General features: G+C 37.4%; 1 protein-coding gene across 2 annotated transcripts; it reads left to right on the top strand.

Annotated features, from left to right (window-relative positions):
• med4.S (mediator complex subunit 4 S homeolog) lies at positions 1-14,057 on the top strand. Of its 2 annotated transcripts, XM_041583206.1 has the most exons (8): positions 1-162; positions 3,380-3,446; positions 4,083-4,211; positions 7,029-7,199; positions 9,190-9,247; positions 10,329-10,415; positions 11,814-11,945; positions 13,198-14,057. In XM_041583206.1, exons 1-8 carry the CDS (start codon positions 92-94, stop codon positions 13,368-13,370), a joined length of 888 nt encoding a protein of 295 aa, XP_041439140.1. In that variant the 5' UTR covers positions 1-91; the 3' UTR covers positions 13,371-14,057.
• Positions 14,058-18,939: the final 4,882 nt, after the last annotated feature.

Below are 18,939 nucleotides of genomic sequence, written 5' to 3'. Positions count from 1 at the left end.
ACATATTTCTTCGCTTTTCCCCATATCCTCGTGTCTCTTGAATCCTGCCCGGAAATGCTCGTCGGTCCCCGTCTCTGTTCCGCCCGCAGTCATGGCTGTTCCGGAGAAGAGCACGAAGGAAAGGCTGGAGTCGTTGCTGGACGATTTGGAAGTACTGTCCAGGTAAGTGCTTTATGCTGTGTGGTCTGTACGCTTCCAATGCGTTCCCTCCTTATCTGGCGGCATAAAATCGCTATGAGCTGCTACTTGCTCGCTCTTCTTACTGTGGTATTAACCCCCACTAGGCACAATAAGGCGACACTAGTATCCATTAAGGTCCCAATTGATGTGCAATTATAGTATGGGCGGGTGGGCAAGAATAGACCATGTCATGTCTAGGGGGAATAGCAGTGGCCCCAAATAATAATAATGCGTGTGTGGAGACAGTGCTGTAGATATCAAGCTGACAGAACAATTTGCAGTGTGTGAGCCTTTAGATGGTGCTTATTGATACTTGTTGGATCTTACTCCTTTCCGTATTCTTGTCAGCTTATGGCATTCCTCCACTATTCTGGCTGCTCTGGGATTGCCTTCCTACAAAATCAACCCTTCCCTTTAAAGGACAAGGAAACCTTTTCCTGCACCTAATTGCTAATATCATTTTACAAAATACCATTTACTTAAAGGGGACCTGTCACCCAAAAAAAAAATATTCATAATCCTATTTTATCACATCAGTCAAGCAAAATCAACTTTAATTACAATATATAAATTATTTGAATCTTGTTTCCTTCAGTCTGGGAATTAATAATGCTAGCAAGCAGGCAGGAGCCATTTTGTGGACACTGTTATTAAGACAAGTCTTGCATCATCTCAGAATCTTGTTTGTGCACCAGAATGTGGGACCTGATGTCCATCCCCATGCACTGGCTACACAATTAAATGGTGAAGAGAACTGGGGGAATGTGTGGAAAGCAGTGACATCTAGGAAGTGCTGAATGGAAAGTGAAAGTAATTGTCTGTCCCGCCTCTATGCCCAGGGCATAGAGGAGGGGCAGACGATATTTGATTGACAGCTGAGATGTTTAAATGAGCTTACAACTGCTATAAATGCTTTAATAAAAAATAGAAATTGGATTTCATGTTTAATTTGAAAAGGACTTTTATTATACAGATTTTTGTGTCTGGGTGACAGGTCCACTTAAACGTTTCCTGCATTGCATTATCTAAAGTTGATTTCCAACAGCAGCGTTGCAGGAGCCATTTTGTCAGCTCAAACGTCATAGGCGATTCATATTGATTGCTCATGTGTGATAAACACCAGCCAATTCCCCAGACAAGCCACAGTTTCTTGTATGTTAAATGTGAACAGGCATTGATTTTTGTGTGCAATAAATAAAAAAGAAAATACGCAGCCTTTGTAAAATGTTGGGAGGTGTTGCTGACAATGCATGCTGATGTTACATTTCATACACTACGAGCTCCCTCCTGATGCGATTCAATGTTGTGGGACTTAAAGGAGAAGGAAAGACGTTTACCACCTAATGTTAGGCACCCCCAAGTGAATAAATTTACTTACGTGAAACCCCGGGCCGATGCACCTATGAGCAGAAAACTGGTTATTCCAGCGAGCACCACAAAATACTCCTTTTCTGGCTTCTTCTGGCTTCTCGCGGCTGTGCATGCACATTAGAGTGAAAAACTTAAACTAAAAAGTTGGCTATTTCATTCTACTGTGCATGCGTTAGCCCCGGGAAATTTGAAGAACGAAGAAGCCGGAAGAGAAGTGCTCCGTGGTGCTTGTTGGAATAACCCCGGGCTGGTGCAGTTTTCTGCTGATAGGAGCACCGGCCCAGGGTTTCAGGTAAGTCAATACATTCACTTAGGTGTGCCTAACATTTGGCACCCCAAGTGTTAACGACTTTCCTTCTCCTTTAAAAGAGGTAGGCTTGTGTAATTAGTAACATTCTTTCTAGGGGTTTCCTTGTCCTTTAAAGTATAATTACACCTTTAAAATAAGTGAATGTAACATTGTTCAGCTCTGAAGCCTTTCGGCGGACGCTTCCATGAGAAACAGACAACTGCAGTTTCTCTTCTTTCTTTTCGGTAATTTATGGAGCTTTCCGGCTCCAACTGCACATAGTAACATAGTAAGTTAGGTTGAAAAAAGACACACGTTCAGCCTTATAACTTCAGGTCACTCAGTCAGGGTAATGTAGAACATTTCTGACACTGAAGTTCCAGAAATATAATTTTCTTTTTTTTTGCCAAACACCTGATTCAACAGATTGAAAATAAAGTTCATCTTTGACTTGTACAAACCATTTATCAACCCCACTTAGTATGTATGTATAACTTTATTTGAAAAGCACTGTTAAGGAGCCACAGCACTGTACAATGCATAATAGTTCAATACAAATAAAAGTACACACATGGAAAACAAATCACAAAATAAATATACACAGAATTCATATCAGGACAGAGTTCCTGCACTGTAGAGCTTACAGTCTAAGGGTCAGATTTATCAAATTGTGAATTTAGAACTCACCACAGAAAAATGCGCTCACTTTCTATGCATTCCTATGGAATTTAAAACCATATTTATCAAATGGTGATAAGTAAGATTCTAAAAATTCCATAAAAATGAATAGAAAGGGAGTGAGGTGAGTTCTAATCTCACATTTTGATAAATCTGCCCCTGTGTAGTCTCACAGTATAATGCAACCTCCATAACCTTATATTGTTTAAATGATTCTGGGGCTTAAAGTAATGATGCTTTCCATTAGTAGTTGGTGCACAGTTTCTCTGGAAAGCAGAAGGACTTTGAGTCCCAGAATCCATCACTTTACACTGGAACAAGAAAACGGAGGGGTTGACCATCGGGGTTTCCTTTCCTATGGAAGCAGGTGTGAGTGTGTGCATTGTGTGTATATCTGGTTCAGTTAAAGGGGTTGTTCACCTTTGAGATAACTTTTAGTATGATGTAGAAAGTGATATTCTGAGACAATTTGCAATTTATTTGATTTTTTTTATTATTGGCAGTTTTTGAGTTATTTAGCTTTTTATTCAGCAGCTCTTCAATTTGCATCTTAAGCAATCTGGTAACTAAGGTCCAAATTACCCTAGCAACCATACATTGATTTGAATAAGAGACTGGAATATGAGAGGCCTGAATAAAAGGATCAGTAATAAAAAGTTACTATAGCAAAATATTTGTAGCCTTACAGAGCATTTGTTTTTTTAAAAGGGAGTCCGCAACGTCCAATTAAAAGCTGCAACGAGTCAGCCGTTCTATAACATAATAAAAGTTACCTTAAAGGTGAACCACCCCTTTAACACCCACTCATCTGTAGTAAAATGCTTTAGAATCTCTGTTGATTGAAACCTTAATATGTTTCAGAGAAGTTATTGAAACACTTGCACTTTCAAGGAGCCAGAAGCTCAGCCAACCTGGAGAAGAGAACCAAGTGAGTCTGCAGATTTGGATTTACAGATTATAAAATTATTATAGCTACAACACAGTTTACTGCATTGTTATTAATTGAATTTTGCATTTGTTGCATTATACACCATGTATACATTACTAGCCTTTATGTGATTAAAGAGATTACCAGATAAAGGACTTTATGTGCACCTCTAAAACAATATGCAGTGTTTATCTGTTGACGAAGATGGTCTATCTCAGGACCTAGGGGGTTTCCAGATAAGGGATTGTTTCCATAATTTGGATCTCCATACCATATATTAGGATCAAGTACAAGGGACTGTTAAAAAATGTTTACATATTTGAAGCATTTGATTAAAATGGACTTTCTGGGAGATGGAATTCCTGTAATTCAGAGCTTTTTGGATAACTGGTTTCAGGATAAGCTGCAGAAATACAGTTTTGTTCCTTCACATCCCATTTTTAACTGTCTGCTTAGTACACAATTATCATGTGTTTATAAAGTGCCAGTAAATTATGAAATGATGTCCTAATTCTATTATTAAATGTAATTATAAATGTTTAACAAATAAGGGTTATAGAATGAAAATAGGATTAGATGGCCCTGCTCACAAGAGCTTACACTCTAAATATTATTGTTCCTCATCTAAATATATAGGTATTCTTGCATTCCAAAATGTGGCCATCATCCACCAATGGGGAAGGGCTAAAAACACCTTTTCTCCTAAACCAACTTGACTGTAATAACCCAAGCAGTATTTTATGGACACTTAACATATTACTCTGGGCAAGTATTACTTTTATTTGTATTGTGGCTTACCATTACTGCATGTCCCACTGAAATTAGCCTTCTCTATCATGGTCCACCTTTCCCCCCTCCCCAGTGCCTGCCATCCAGATATTTGCCTTAGTGTGGGCATCTCAATTTAAAGGAGAAGGAAAGTCTAAAATGAAGTAACCTTTATCAGAAAGGTCTATATAAATACACCAGTAAATACACAAAGTGATGCTTCTCTGAGTCCTCTGTCAAAATAAACACTCTGTATCAGATTTCCTGTTCTCAGCATAAACCTCCAGGACTAGGGCTTGAGAATGCTCAGTTTGCTCCTCTCTCCATGCTGTAAACCGAGCCCAGAAATATGAGTGAGCAGGGAGAGACTCTGGAAGAAAGTGATGTCACACCCAACTAACATGGCAGCTGCTATCCTAAACAAACAGAGAGAGCTTCTAGAACTGTTTACTCAAGTATTCTGCAGAATAAATATAGTATTATAGCTTGCACTATCGTGGTTGTTCTGTTGGAAATAAACTGCCTCGGTAGCTTTCCTTCTCCTTTAAAGGAATATTTTTGTTTTTTATTGAAAAACAAATAGTGCTACTTCAGCTATGCCGAAATGCAGCTTCAAAATTTTTATAGCTGAGTTTAGAGGGCAGGTAGGTCAGAATGTTGTCACGTGTAGATTTTATGACACTCATTACTACTCAATACAAAATGCAGAATTCTGTTACGCTGTTTTGTGGATGTGGCCAGAATGGATGAAAAAGATGGTGGGAGAACCAGGCGAGACAGGAGCAGTAAACTGCTGGATTAATGTGCCTTCTTTTGAACAATGTGAAGTCTGACTGGACTTCACACATGAGCAGTAGGATGAGCGACAAGCATGTCCTGAATATGCTCTGTTTTATATGACAGGGCAAGTTGGGCTGTGATATGATGCTTTGTATCCTTTAAGTAGCCACACAGCGTGCAAATGGAACTTACTGACCTGGTATATAGTATGTGGTTTTATAAACAATGTTATACATATAAAAATACTAAATTATAAATAAAGTTCATTTACATACGGTATGTGGTAATGATAACCTTCCTCTCTTTTAAGCATATAAAATATAAATACGGTAATCTTTCTCAGAAAATTGTCCCCTGATTGTAACAGGTTCTTGTCACTCAATTAGGTTTCCTTTTCTTTTTTTCTTTTCTTAATTTGCTTAAAGTTTAGAGTATGAAGGTTATCTGAACATGGCTCTAAACTCCCGATAACTTAGGGAAACACTGTTAGAATGTATTACGAAGGTTCCGCTGATAAACTGTTTTAAAGCAGTTTGCGATCACATTGTTTATTTTGTCTACTTTATTATGACAACTGTCTGTGTATGGTTTGTACAAAGCCAACAAACAACTGAATATCTGATTTAAATATATTTAAAGTTGTAAATTAGCAACCTAGGAGGTCATTTTAAGGTCTAAAGTTTGCACATTGCAACCAATCAGATGCTTTCAATCCTCTGCAACTTAAAGAGGTGGTTCACCATATTAACTTTTAGTATGTTATGGAATGGCCAATTCTAAGCAACTTTTCAATTGGTCCCTATTGTTTATTCTTTATAGTTTTTAAATGACAAGCCTTTTTCTTCTGACTCTTTCAGGCTTTCAAACGGGGGTCACTGACCCCATAATACAAATGCTCGGTAAGGCTACAAATGTATAGTTATTGAAGATTTTTATTACTCATCTTTCTATTCAGACCTCTCCTATTCATATTCCATGAATATTGGTGCATGGTTGCTAGGGTAATTTGGACCCTAGCAACCAGATGGCTGAAATTGCGAACTAGAGAGCTGCTGAATAAAAAGCTAAACAACTCAAAAACCACAAATAATATAAATGAAATTCAATTGCAAATTGTCTCAGAATATCATTCTCTAATATTAACTCAAAGGTGAACAACCCCTTTAAAGGGAAACTGTTGCAAAAATGAAAATTTAATATAAGTTTCATCATACTGAATTAATAAACTTTCTAAATACAATCAATTAAATAGTCTGCATTTCTAAAAAAAAAAAAAAATCAAGTATATCTTGACTATCCCTCGCTCAGCATCTGTTTCTCTTCATTCTCTCTTCATGCAGCAGTTGGATGTCAGATATTCATTGACAGTTAGATCCAATATATCTTATAGGGTGGTTTCCTTTCCTAGCAGATGTATTAGAACTCACTCAAATAACTGATTCCAGTACAAACAAAATTTTGTAACTTGCGGGTGCATCAACTAAGTTTTTTCTCTTTTCACTATCACCCGATTGATTACGTTACAAACAAAATCTAACAAAAGAACTGCCTTTGCACAAATCCTGCATGTAGAGAGACATAATGTCTGGTGATTTTAATAGTAAGCTCTAATACATCTTCTAGGCAAAAGGAGCCCACCTATTGGTTGGAACTGTCAATGAATATCTTACACCCAACCCCTGCACGAAAGAGAGAATGAAGAGATACAGATGCTGAGAGTGGAATAGTGAAGAAGAACTTGATTATTTCAGAAACAGTACAGAATTTTTTATTGATTATATTAAGAAAACTTTTTATTGTAGTATGATGGAATTTGTGTCCAATTTTCATTTTCGCGATAGTTATCCCTTTAAGGCTGCTTCCCCATTCATTTGGTAAAATACATTGTTAGTGATGTGTATAATATAACACACAAATTTAAAAAAAAAAAAACGACCATATCCCTTTTTATTGCTTCTTTTCTTAGTTGTTTGCTCATCCTTGTATTTTCCTGCCTCGGTTATTATACTAAAAGATTTTGTCTATTTCTGTTAGATTTTAGAGTTACTTATTCAGAAGGATGGGGAATTCCAAGAACTGATGAAAGTGGCATTCAGCCAGGGAAAGACTCACCAAGAAATGCAAGTTTTAGAAAAAGAGGTGGAGAAGAGAGACAGTGATATCCAGCAACTACAGAAACAGCTGAAAGAAGCTGAACATATATTGGTAAGCTCTTGAAACAAATAGCTGCTGGCAGCTTTTTGCCATGTGCTTATATGGAACATATGATGTTGTCATATGAGAATGACAAGTACATTTTCAAGGAATCTCTTCTTACCAAAATTAGTACAAGCTGGGAAAAAATAACTTTTGTAATTGCATGTGGCTACAGATGTCAGTAAAAGCACAGTTAAAAAGTTATACTTTCCCATTTTAGAATTTTAAATATAAGAGGTCCTGAGCTGAAAAAATGTAAGCAAAGAAAGCTGCTGTTTAATTGGAGTTAGCGGATGTATACTGTACCAAAAAACTCTTTTTTGCAAAAGAAAAGGATATTCACAGTAATGAGAATATATATCTATACAAAAAATGCAAAGTGTTTATAAATGTGTTTTCAGTTGAAAGTAACACTTGTTTCTCCCTTTCTGTTCTTTGGTTCTGATTCTTAAAACAGTGTATAGAGTCTGTTCATCTTCAAGGCCAAGTAATAATCTGGCTTCTACTATATTGTTTCAGGAGTGCACAGAATGTAAACAATTTAATGCAGTTTGGACCTCCCATTTAACTAATGGTTGTGACTAAGGAACAGTGAGGCTCATTTATTAAAAGACCAGTAACATTAAAAAAATTTGTTAGTATACCACGAAAAAAAAACACCAAGACTAATTGTCTTTAAAATCGCACAGCCTTTATTAAGAAATAACTTAACAAAACTCTGGTTGTGCTCCTCTTCAGAAAAGGCAACACGGCGACTATCCTACATGCAGCGCTCGATTTCTCCTCCCTGGCTATCTCCTATAAGGAAGGCAGGGAGGAGAAATGAAGTGGAGTTTCTGTAAGTTATTTCTTAATAAATGCTGTGAGATTTTAAAGTTTAATTAATTTTGGTGTTTTGATTATTTTTGTGGTATACTAATGAATTTTTTAAAAAGAAAATTTTCATGTTACTGGTACTTTGATACTGGGCAAATGTGCACATGGGTAGTAATCCCTAACAACCAATCAGTGCTTGCTCAGGCAGCTGCAGCTAGAACTGTAATGCAACATTTTGATTGCTCGCCATGAATAACTGCCCATGGTCAAATTTCAACCCGTATAAAAAAAAAAAAACCCTCCCCCCACCCTGGGTAGACCCCCTCCCTCCTGCCTACCTGCCCCCACGGGCAAATGCCCCTAATTTTTTACTCACCCCTCCATGCAGATTATGGCCTCGTAGTTCACTGGCGCAATCTTCTTTCTTCTGTCTTTTTCGGAAGTTTCGGCGCATGCGCAGTTGAAGTAGATTTCTAGTCCCGAACCACTCCGCCGAAAGTGGTGCGCAGTTGTTCGGGACCAGACATTTCCTCCCAACTGCGCATGCACCGAAAATGCCGTCAAGACATGAAGATTACCAGAGAAGAAGATGGCTGTCATGAACTCCAAGGCCAGAAGCTGCACAGAGGGGTGAGTAAAAAATTAGGGGCATTTGCACGGGGGGCAGGTAGGCTGGAGGGGAGTGTGGTCTACCCAGGGTAGGGGGGAAGTTTTTTTTATTACAGGTTGAATTCTCCTTTAAGAATAATGAAAATAAATGAGGCCTCAGATAAACGAGGCTTCATTTATTAATATTTTACTGATCCATTACAGAAAGATAAAGTGAACGTGAATCCTAATTAAAAACTGTATTTGAGCGTTGTTTTTAAACCCCACATTTTAAAAAAAAAAATATTTTTTTTGTTTTTTAACCCAAGCAGAAATAATGTTTTTTTAATTCAATAACTTGGCAGTATAGCAGAAGTTTATGTTAGAGCTACCTTTATCTTTCTTGCTATCCCTTTTTGAATGTTGGAACCTTCTAGATTAGGGGCTGTCAAGCAGAGGCCTTTTAGATGTTGTTGAATTACAACTTGCAGTTAAGTAATGCTTTTCATACTTTTGTATCTTAATAACTGCCATAAGTAGCATTAGATCACTGTAAAAAGTTTCATTAAAATTGGGTTATTTCTTTTAATCCAAGGCAACGGCTGTCTATCAAGCTAAGGAAAAATTGAAATCAATAGATAAAGCAAGGAAAGGTGAGTTTAGAAGATTTTTTTATGAAACTGATGATATTGTTTTACAGTTATAAGTTGAGATGCACCAAATCCAGGATTCAGCCTTTTTCAGAAGGATTCGGATTCGACCAAATTCGTTCTAATCTTTTGCGAAGGATTCGGGGGTTCGGACAAATCTTTTGCGAAGGATCCGGGGGTTTGGTGCTTCCCTAGTTATAATATACATCTATTTTGCAAAAACTGAAGGCTAAGGCTTTTTAGGTAATGGAGAATTTAAATAATTGTAGTTTGGAGTTCTCTGGGTGAAACAGGGTCCAAATTACTCTTTTAAATCATATTTAACTTAGTCTCGCTATTTTGATTGACTATCTATTATAATAGAAAAGTGAATTTCCACATTCAGTAAGTTAATAAGAATACTTTTTTGTCTCTTGATCCATGTTAATTTCATAGATGTCCAATTTTTAAGCTTGTTCTGGAAACCCTTTATGTTTGAAACCTATAACCTACATAATAAATGTTCAGCAAATATGACTAGTAATATGTTAATCAATATACTTCGTGGCTCTTTGACCTGCTTTATAGTTTAGTAACATATCACACACTGACCTTTTACTTATCTGAGATTTATTTGGCAGATGTTCACTGTATACTCAGTATGATTCACACATTTTAAGCATAGCTTACTTACAGCAATTCAGAGCATACTAAACATACTGAGCACGTGGGTTGCCTCAAACATAAGGAAGAATCTGTACTAGTATCAAAGAGATGGGAGGGGTTAGGTACACAACAAACGATTAGTGTTCATTTAAAGCACGTGAAACTCCATGCAGTTTCCTTTAATCACAGTGTCTGTACAGAAGATATTTGTTGCTTGGACTTTGTAGTGTAAAAGGTCAAAGCTGGCTCCAACGTGGATTGACACATTGCACTGATCCCTATACCTGGTTGTTTAATGCCCTTATAAACCCCTTGTGATTGCTACACTCCGGCTAGTTTACTTTGAGAAACAAAACTAAAGTGTTGTTATAATGGAGTTTAGTAAGTTAAGAATTAAGGTTAATAAGTGTAATTAATTGTTCTAATACTCTTTTTTTAGGTGTAATTTCTTCAGAGGAACTTATTAAGTATGCCCATCGAATTAGTGCAAGCAATGCTGTATGTGCTCCTTTGACTTGGGTGCCAGGTAATTATATATTGACAGTTTTTACTTATATAGCTCCTGTGCTTTAGGCTAGGACTACACGGACGTTTTTGGCGTGATCCGACCCGCTGCGACAAAACGCATGCGACGCAGCGTCTGCATCCGACAGTTGTCGCGTCGGATCAACGATGCGACTTCATCCGACATTTCTATCTCTCACCTTATTTCCGTCGCATGCGACTTGTCGCAGGCGTTTTGTCGCAGTGTGTCGGATCGCGACGAAAACATCCGTGTAGTCCTTCCCTTGTATATAAAACAATTGAGGAGTGTCCAACAAAGGGAAAGAACATGGTTTGTATTCTCTTCTTCACAAGAACTAAAGGATACTTTTCTAAATTTGATGTTAACTCCATCAAATAATTTTTCTGGTGGTACTTCAGATTCTTTCAAGTGGCATTATGGAACAACAGTTACTTTAACCCAAACTACAAAACCTCCATATTCATAAAATTAAAGCTTTTTTTGAACACTAATTTACTACTATTGCTAGATTTAATTTTAAAGTTTAAGATAAATTTCAGCTGCCTCTCCCTGGTGTTTAAATCACTAACCGCTATGGTTTCTTTATTTAATTTTGTATTTTGTAAAAAATATTTTACCAACAGGTATATAAATGTCCAGTTCATGTATGAAGGTTTGTAAAATGTATCACAGAAAGTGCATAGCGTGTAAAACCTGAAAATGGTGTATAGTATACAAAGTAATATCTGTAAGTCTATGTTGCTCCCCATACTCCCCATCCCCATCATCCATCATGATCTCTGCAATTAGTCAGAATCCATGACAAACTTCATAGTGTTACTGGAGTATAAAATATCTGGAGTCTATATTTTTATAGAATCCAGTAATGTACCCTGTTATTTTATACAATCTCAGACCTTATGTAACCCTTTAAAGACAATGGGACAAGTTTTGAAAGACAAGAAATTATTGGGTACCATAATTTCATATTCAGCTATCATTGCACAGCTCTGTGAATGCAAATTATTTAACATTGCAGCATGGCGTTAAAGTGGTCATGTATAGTGTATATTCACTATTATTTTAGTCACCTTTATAAGTATGCCACTTAAAGGAAAACTATACCTCCCGAACAATGTAGGTCTCTATAAAAAGATATTGCATAAAACAGCTGATGTGTAAAACCCTGCTTCATGTGAATAAACCATTTTTATGATAATATTCCTTTTTAGTAGCATGAGCCATGGGTAATCCTAAAAAGGAAATTCCATTTTAAAAAATAACGGCCGCCCCCCTGGGATTGTATGATTCGAGTTGCAAACAAACCTATTGCTTAAATATTAATTTGGGGGGTAAAGTTGTCCTTTAATGCATTTTGGTCATCCTCATTTTATTATCCTTTTTGCAATTTTATTTAAGGTGATCCCCGAAGGCCTTATCCCACCGATTTGGAAATGAGGAGTGGCCTACTGGGTCAGATGAGTAACCTGCCTACTAATGGAGTCAATGGACATTTACCTGGAGATGCACTGGCTGCTGGGCGACTCCCAGGTAATCTAAAAGAACTAAAATAATCACATGATTTATTTGTTCAGAATCCTGGAATCCATATCACGTTAAAAATAAACAAACTAAAAAACAGTATAAGCACAAAACCTATGGTTTGCAGGGATTGTCCACCTTCTCACATTGTCCACTTTTAGCTATAAAATATTGTATGTTATGTATACATGACTTCATCTGTGTGCTTTAGACTGTGCAATATCTATGCTTGTGACTGATGGTTTCTATTTATGTGAATTTCTGATTTGTTGGATTGCAGGTATGTATTCAATTGAATTTGTTTCTGCTAGTTTACTTTGATAAACTTTAATACTGTTGTAATATTGTCTTGGATTTTATCTGATCCACTTCATCCTTTTCAGTCCTATGTTATGGTTTTCTATAATGGCAGGTAAAAATAAAGCCTTGCTTCATTTCTTATTATGCAGCAAAATTATGAGCCAATATTTAATGCAATAGGCATACTTAGTCTCTCCATGTGTTATTGAATTACAAATGTTAAGCAATCAGGGGTGACTCGCAGCATTCTAATTGCTGCCATAAGTAGCGGCATTGAAAATGCCTTGTGCCTTAGCCTTTGAAGACTAAGGACTCAACTTGCATGCAATAAACTTTTGGCCTATTTGCTTTGATGTAATGTTATACGGATTGCTCACCTTCAAACAACTAGTTGTTTTCAAATAGATCACCAGAAATAACAACTTTTTCCAACTACTTTCTATTTGTGATAGTTTTTCTAATATTGAAGTGTAAAGTGTGATTTTTCACCTTCTAAAGCAGCTCTGGGCAGGGGGGGTGGTCGCTGACCCTCCATAACTCTTCTAAATTGATACATTTAGTTGATACATTTCTTATCTTTGTCCATGCTGAGCAGAATCCCTGGATTTCATCACAGGCAGCTGTTAGAATTGATACAATAGTTGCTAATACTCCAGAGATGCTGCTAAGAAATGTATCAACCAAATGTTACAAAATTGTAACTATTTGAGTCTGCACTGAATTACTGAGCTGCCAGACTGAAACACCAGAGACACGAACATTCAACTTTAAAATTAGATTTTGGAAAAACAGTAAAAAAATAATGTAAACTAATTGAAAAAAGTCTTTATTTCTGGGGACCAATCTGAAAACAACTGAACTGAAAAAAGTGTTTGGAAGGTGAACAACCCCTTTAGTAGTTTATAAGTCAATGTCTGCACATCATAACTAAATTGTTTTGGAATTCATTTTTTTGTTTTAGATGTTTTGGCTCCTCAATACCCATGGCAATCGAGTGACATGTCCATGAACATGCTACCTCCAAATCACAGTAATGAATTTTTAATGGAATCCCTTGGGCCCAACAAGGAGAATGAAGAAGATGTTGAGGTCATGTCCACAGATTCATCTAGCAGCAGCAGTGACTCTGATTAAATGTAGGCAGAAAGTTTACAGCAACTGGAATCCAACCACTAGCACTGAGATGTGTGCATGTTGCCTAAGTGGCTTAAAGAACTGAAGACTGCCACAGTAATGGAAGCCATGGACTTTTTTTGTCAAGTACTTGGAATATTGAACTGACATTTTGTACTGATCATTTTTGTGATTTGTTATATATACATATATATTTTTGATACAAATGTGTTTATTTGTTTGAAGGAAGCAGTGTTATCCTGTCCTAGTTCATTATTTGTGAAACCCTTGAAGTGCCTGAATGGGAGGCCAGCATGTGTTTTAGCACAGTGCTGTATATCGAATGTGCTAGCATTCTGCTTTATTTGCTTTATCCATTTCTATCAAAACATCGTTGTTTCATTGTGAAATGCTCATTATTGGGTCTGTTAGAAATATAAAACTATTGTATATATTTTCATTGGGTTAACTTTTCTTGATGTGTTTGTTGTAAATAGTATTTTGCTAGGTCTATCACTGTGTATAATGCATATTCATTGTTGTGTGCATATGTATTGAAGGGATTGACATTTTCTAAAAATGTGTATATCGCCATATATACATAGGGGTATATTTGTATATATAATATCATGTATCATGCTTGTTAAACATTCTGAGGGCTGTTTTACCTCCATATTCCCTATCCCATTAAACTGATAGACTTTTGTACACAAGGGTCATTTTAGTATGTATATTTATATATAAATATTCTTATTTTTAAGTATCATCATTTTGAGAAGGCCTGATCATGGGATCCAAACATAACATCAGGTGTTTCTATCTTATGTTGGTTCATGTTTAGATTTCTTCTGCCCATTTGCATTCTCTTCCAGTTTCGATGTCAACACTAAGCCTGAGGGAGCATGCGCAGTTGAAGCCGATTCCTGACGAGGCCCAACTGCGCATGCTCCCGCAGGCTTCTTGTTGGTAAAGAGACCTTGAAGAATACGAACGGCCAGAGGATGGTGCCCGGGAACTCTGCTGCACTGCTCTGCATTTTAGGGTAAGGTTTTTATTTCAGGGGCTTCTTTTTGACTAATGCACAGTGCAGGGAGGGGGCCAATGGCAGGCTGTTAAAGGGGGCTTTTGTTACTGGAGAGTGTTTAGTTCTTCTTTAAATTTTCCTGTTTTGTCACGTGTGTTATTGCCCTAATTTGCCCACTACATTTCGTCAGCATCACATGCTTATCTGGGTGTGTACATGTGTCTATCCTTTTAAGGGCAATGACACGTGGTGTTTTGTCTCCTGCCACTTGAAGTGAAAGAATGAAAGAAAATTTGCATATCACTTTATATCTTTTTTGATAGAATTACCCTGATTCCAAGGGGTGGTAAAGGAGGTAGTAGCCAAAGTTACAAAGAAAAAAAGTAGTAATTCATTACACATTTTTATTACAAGCCCTAATTATTTGGCTCATGTAGAATACAGGTGTTTACTTAACTGTAAAGGAAAGGTCTGTTTACTTGGGGGTGCCAAAAGTTAGACACCCCCAAGTGATCGCATTTACTTACCGGAAACCCAGGGCCAGTGATCCTATTAGGTGCTCCTATTTCTCGCGGCTGCGCATGTGCATTAGAACGCATCAGTTAATAGTGCTGCTTCAGCAGAATTCTGCACTGAAATCCATTTCTCAAAAGGCATTTGCAGATTCAGTACACCATTCCCATCCAGTGCACTGTTCAGGTAGCTGACGGCTAACCTAACACCCTCTTCACTGAGGTCCCTGCATTGGAGGCATTCACACAGAGCCTCTGGGAAGCTATTCCCTGCTGCAAATCCTTGTTGGAGCTTAAAGGGATACTGTCATGGGAAAAAAAATTTTTTTTCAAAATGAATCAGTTAATAGTGCTGCTCCAGCAGAATTCTGCACTGAAATCCATTTCTCAAAAGAGCAAACAGATTTTTTTATATTCAATTTTGAAATCTGACATGGGGCTAGACATATTGTCCGTTTCCCAGCTGCCCCAAGTCATGTGACTTGTGCTCTGATAAACTTCAGTCACTCTTTACTGCTGTACTGCAAGTTGGAGTGATATCATCCCCCTCCCTTTCCCAACCCACCAGCCTAACAACAAAACAATGGGAAGGTAACCAGATAGCAGCTCCCTAACACAAGATAACAGCTGTCTGATAGATCTAAGATCAGCACTCAATAGAAAAAGCCAGGTCCCACTGTGTCACATTCAGTTACATTAAGTAGGAGAAGCAAAAGCCTGCCAGAAAGCAGTTCCAGCCTAAAGTGCTGGCTCTTTCCAAAAACACATGACCAGGCAAAATGACTTGAGATGGCTTCCTACACACCAATATTACAACTTAAACAAAATACACTTGCTGGTTCAGGAATTACATTTTATATTGTATTGTATATTGAGTGAATTATTTGCAGTGTAATTTAGAAATAAAAAATACATCAAAAAAATCATAACAGAATCCCTTTAAAGGAGAATTCAACCATTTTCCAAAAAAAACCCATACTCCCCCCCCCCCAGCCTAGCTGTCCCCTGGGGAAAAGCCCCTAACTTTATACTTACTCCTTCATGCAGAAAAAGCCAGCTATTTAGTTCTACTGTGCATGCTTCTGCCTCGGGGAAATTTGAAGAAAGAAGATCGCTCCATGGTGCTCGCTGGAAAAATTCCAAGCCAGTGCAGTTTTCTCCTAATAGGTGCAACAGCCCTGGGTTTCAGGTAATTAAATTCGATCACCAAAAGTTAGGCAACCCCAAGTAAAAATGCCTTTTCCATAGACATATCTTACTTTCCAATTCATTGCAATGAACATACTGTACCTGTTACAGTATGTTTATAAAACCAACAATCTAAGCTATTGTCATGTTTTCTAGAAATATGCAGAATTTCTTAAGTGTAACCTTTTTAATATGCACAAAATTTAGCAAATTGCTTGTCCATGGAACTAACATTCTTTCTTAGCAGGTGTGGCAGATATGAACATTGCTTGTAATTAAGCAGTGTCATACCTCTGTTATGTCAAGGGTTAAATTAAAGCATTTAATCCCTGATTGATTTGTGGCATACACCCAAAATTGGCAAGCAATCTTTCGAGGCAAGACTGACCCTAAAGAACAAACAATTAAAGTAGAAAACAATTAACAATTTGGTAATTTATTGATATTCTTAGGACAGACAAGGACAGTGAAAACTTGCTTCAGATGGTTATATACATTAATGAATGGCATACATTATGCATTACTGTATATGCTGGCTGACAGCCTGATTTGCCCAGCAGATTTTCTACATATGATCTTTAGTGCATATATTCCTCACATGTATCGCTAGTTCAACGTTACATTCCTAAATTGACAAAAGTATTTGCCCTATAGAAGGTACCTGTACAGTGCATGGGATGCACAGTCTCTGAAAATGTTTTTACAATTGTATGCACTGTACAGTGGTATATTAACGATCCTCCTTATGTATACAAAGAAAGAGATCAAATACAACAGTAAAGTTCTATTCTATTTGTTGTGTGAGTGGGGATGATTAAAATCTTCTGAAAATGGATTGTAGACTTGCTGCTTCAGACAACGCCAAGCCCAGAACAGCTGAGGAAATTGGAGGACATTCTTCCCACTTTACCCAATGCCAACCTGCGTGACAAAAAAAGATGTACTAATTCTTAATCATGTGGATTGCAATATTCAGGTTAAACATGACCACCTTTATGCAGTTGCTGTAAACCACTCAATTAGCAGGCACTAATGAATTGTAAGCGTGTGCCACAACAGTTTGGAGGTGGGGTTGGCCATTTGCAAAGTGCCATGTTTGTGGCTGCACCTGCTGCATTATAACGCCATGTTTCCCAAACAAGTGATGATGTCTGGTAAAAATATGGGTATTAACATATAAAAATAATTTTGTGTTTGACAAGTGTTTCTTCTATTAGCTGACTAAACTCAAGAAACAACAGGAGCATGCGCACACACATGAACAGAGTATCAAGTATCTTCAGTTTACAAAGTTACATCAACTTCCAAGTGTGCTGGGCATAACATATCTCAGTCGGCACCGGAAGCTGCAAGTTTGTTACATTGTGTCATAACAACCCCATCATATTCTATATTACCCAAGATTATTATATCATTCTCTCACTATTCCTTAATCTGCTGCTGTTTAATACCTTCATTTTCTCTTTTTCTCGTTTTCCTCTTCTCTCCTTTTCTCTGTAACCCTCTGTGATACCTCCACCTTCTTTATCTTTTTAACACTTCTCTATCTCTTCTCTATTCCTCTCCCAGGAATATTTTCTCTCCTTTAATCTTCTATATATTTAACTATATTTTATTTTACCTCTGCATTTTATTTGTATGCAGGAGAGAAGCAAAAGAAAATTCCGGGATTCAAAACTCTTGCATCCCCTCTGAGGGGATGCTATTTCACAAAAATAAAGAAGTGAAGGGATGGCATCCCTCCCCAATTCCAGTACTGGGTGTGATTTAACATAGCTAGGCAAATAATTTTTTTTTGCTAATGGAAGCTAGTGCAATACTGCAATTTATATATGAATGAATCATTTCAACTTTGCTTTTAATTGTTTTGGTGGACAGTGGGGCTGCAGAGAGGCACTGTTACAGGAAATGTTTTTATCCTACTCCTGATATACCAACATTTCACAACAGGGGGTACATTGTTTCTTTATAATGCTTCAGTGAGTCATGTTTCACAAATTACTTCACTAAGCACTATGGACTTTAACTGATGACATCACTATGGCGGCACAATTTATAAGCGAATTGTTTATAGTAAAATTTTACTTCATAGATGGGAAACAGCCTGTCGGATGAACAATTTTTATACATTTGGCTATGAAGGTTTTTTTTCCATCAGGTTGTACACTTTTAGGCACCGCACAGCTTGCATAGGTTCCGCATACATGTAGCCATACTTTAAAAAGTGACTGTATTCCATTAGCTAGCACACGGACAGATTCGGGGAGATTTAGTCACCTGGCGATATAATCTACTCTTCTGCGTGGCGACAATCTCCCCCGAACTGCCTTCCGTCTGCTATAATGAAAAAACGCCATCTTCCGGAGGATTGCCACCTTTTCTGGGAAAAAATACCGGCCTTCCTATATATTTATCTTTTTTCCCTATTAATAACATTGGGATCAACCATAATTTGTACCGGCCAGGCCAGTAAAATACTGGCCAGGTGGCAACCCTAGCGGCGCTTCGATTTCCGAAGTTGCCTCAAGGAAACCGGCAGCAACTGTGGAAATTGAATTGGCGCTGGCGTTTTGTCATTATAGCATGTCTCAATATAATGTACCTGGTGTGTTTGCTTCAGAAAGACTACTATAGTTTATATAAACAAGCTGCTGTGTAGCCATGGGGGCAGCCATTCAAGCACAGGTTACACAGTAGATAACGAATACATTCTGAAGACTCCCATTGTATACTACAGAGCTTATCTGTTATCGGCTGTTTATTTCGTGTATTTTCTTGTTTTTCACACTCAACCCTAAACTACTTTTAGCAGCAACTAATCCACTCTCCGCAACCATAGAGTGTGACCTTCTACCTACATACGACA

The sequence above is a fragment of the Xenopus laevis genome, chromosome 2S (assembly GCF_017654675.1).
Source record: "Xenopus laevis strain J_2021 chromosome 2S, Xenopus_laevis_v10.1, whole genome shotgun sequence".
In the NCBI taxonomy this organism is placed as follows: domain Eukaryota; kingdom Metazoa; phylum Chordata; class Amphibia; order Anura; family Pipidae; genus Xenopus; species Xenopus laevis.
The sequence above is the reverse complement of the archived record's forward strand: the minus strand, read 5'-3'. Positions and strand labels throughout refer to the sequence as shown.

Bases quoted from the DNA above. Each gene is read 5' to 3' on its own strand.
- med4.S (XM_041583206.1), top strand. From the start codon at position 92: ATGGCTGTTCCGGAGAAGAGCACGAAGGAAAGGCTGGAGTCGTTGCTG. The intron at 4,212-7,028 runs GCAAGTATTACT...TATTTCTGTTAG, and splicing joins CACTTAACATATTACTCTGG to ATTTTAGAGTTACTTATTCA. The intron at 9,248-10,328 runs GTGAGTTTAGAA...CTCTTTTTTTAG, and splicing joins AATAGATAAAGCAAGGAAAG to GTGTAATTTCTTCAGAGGAA.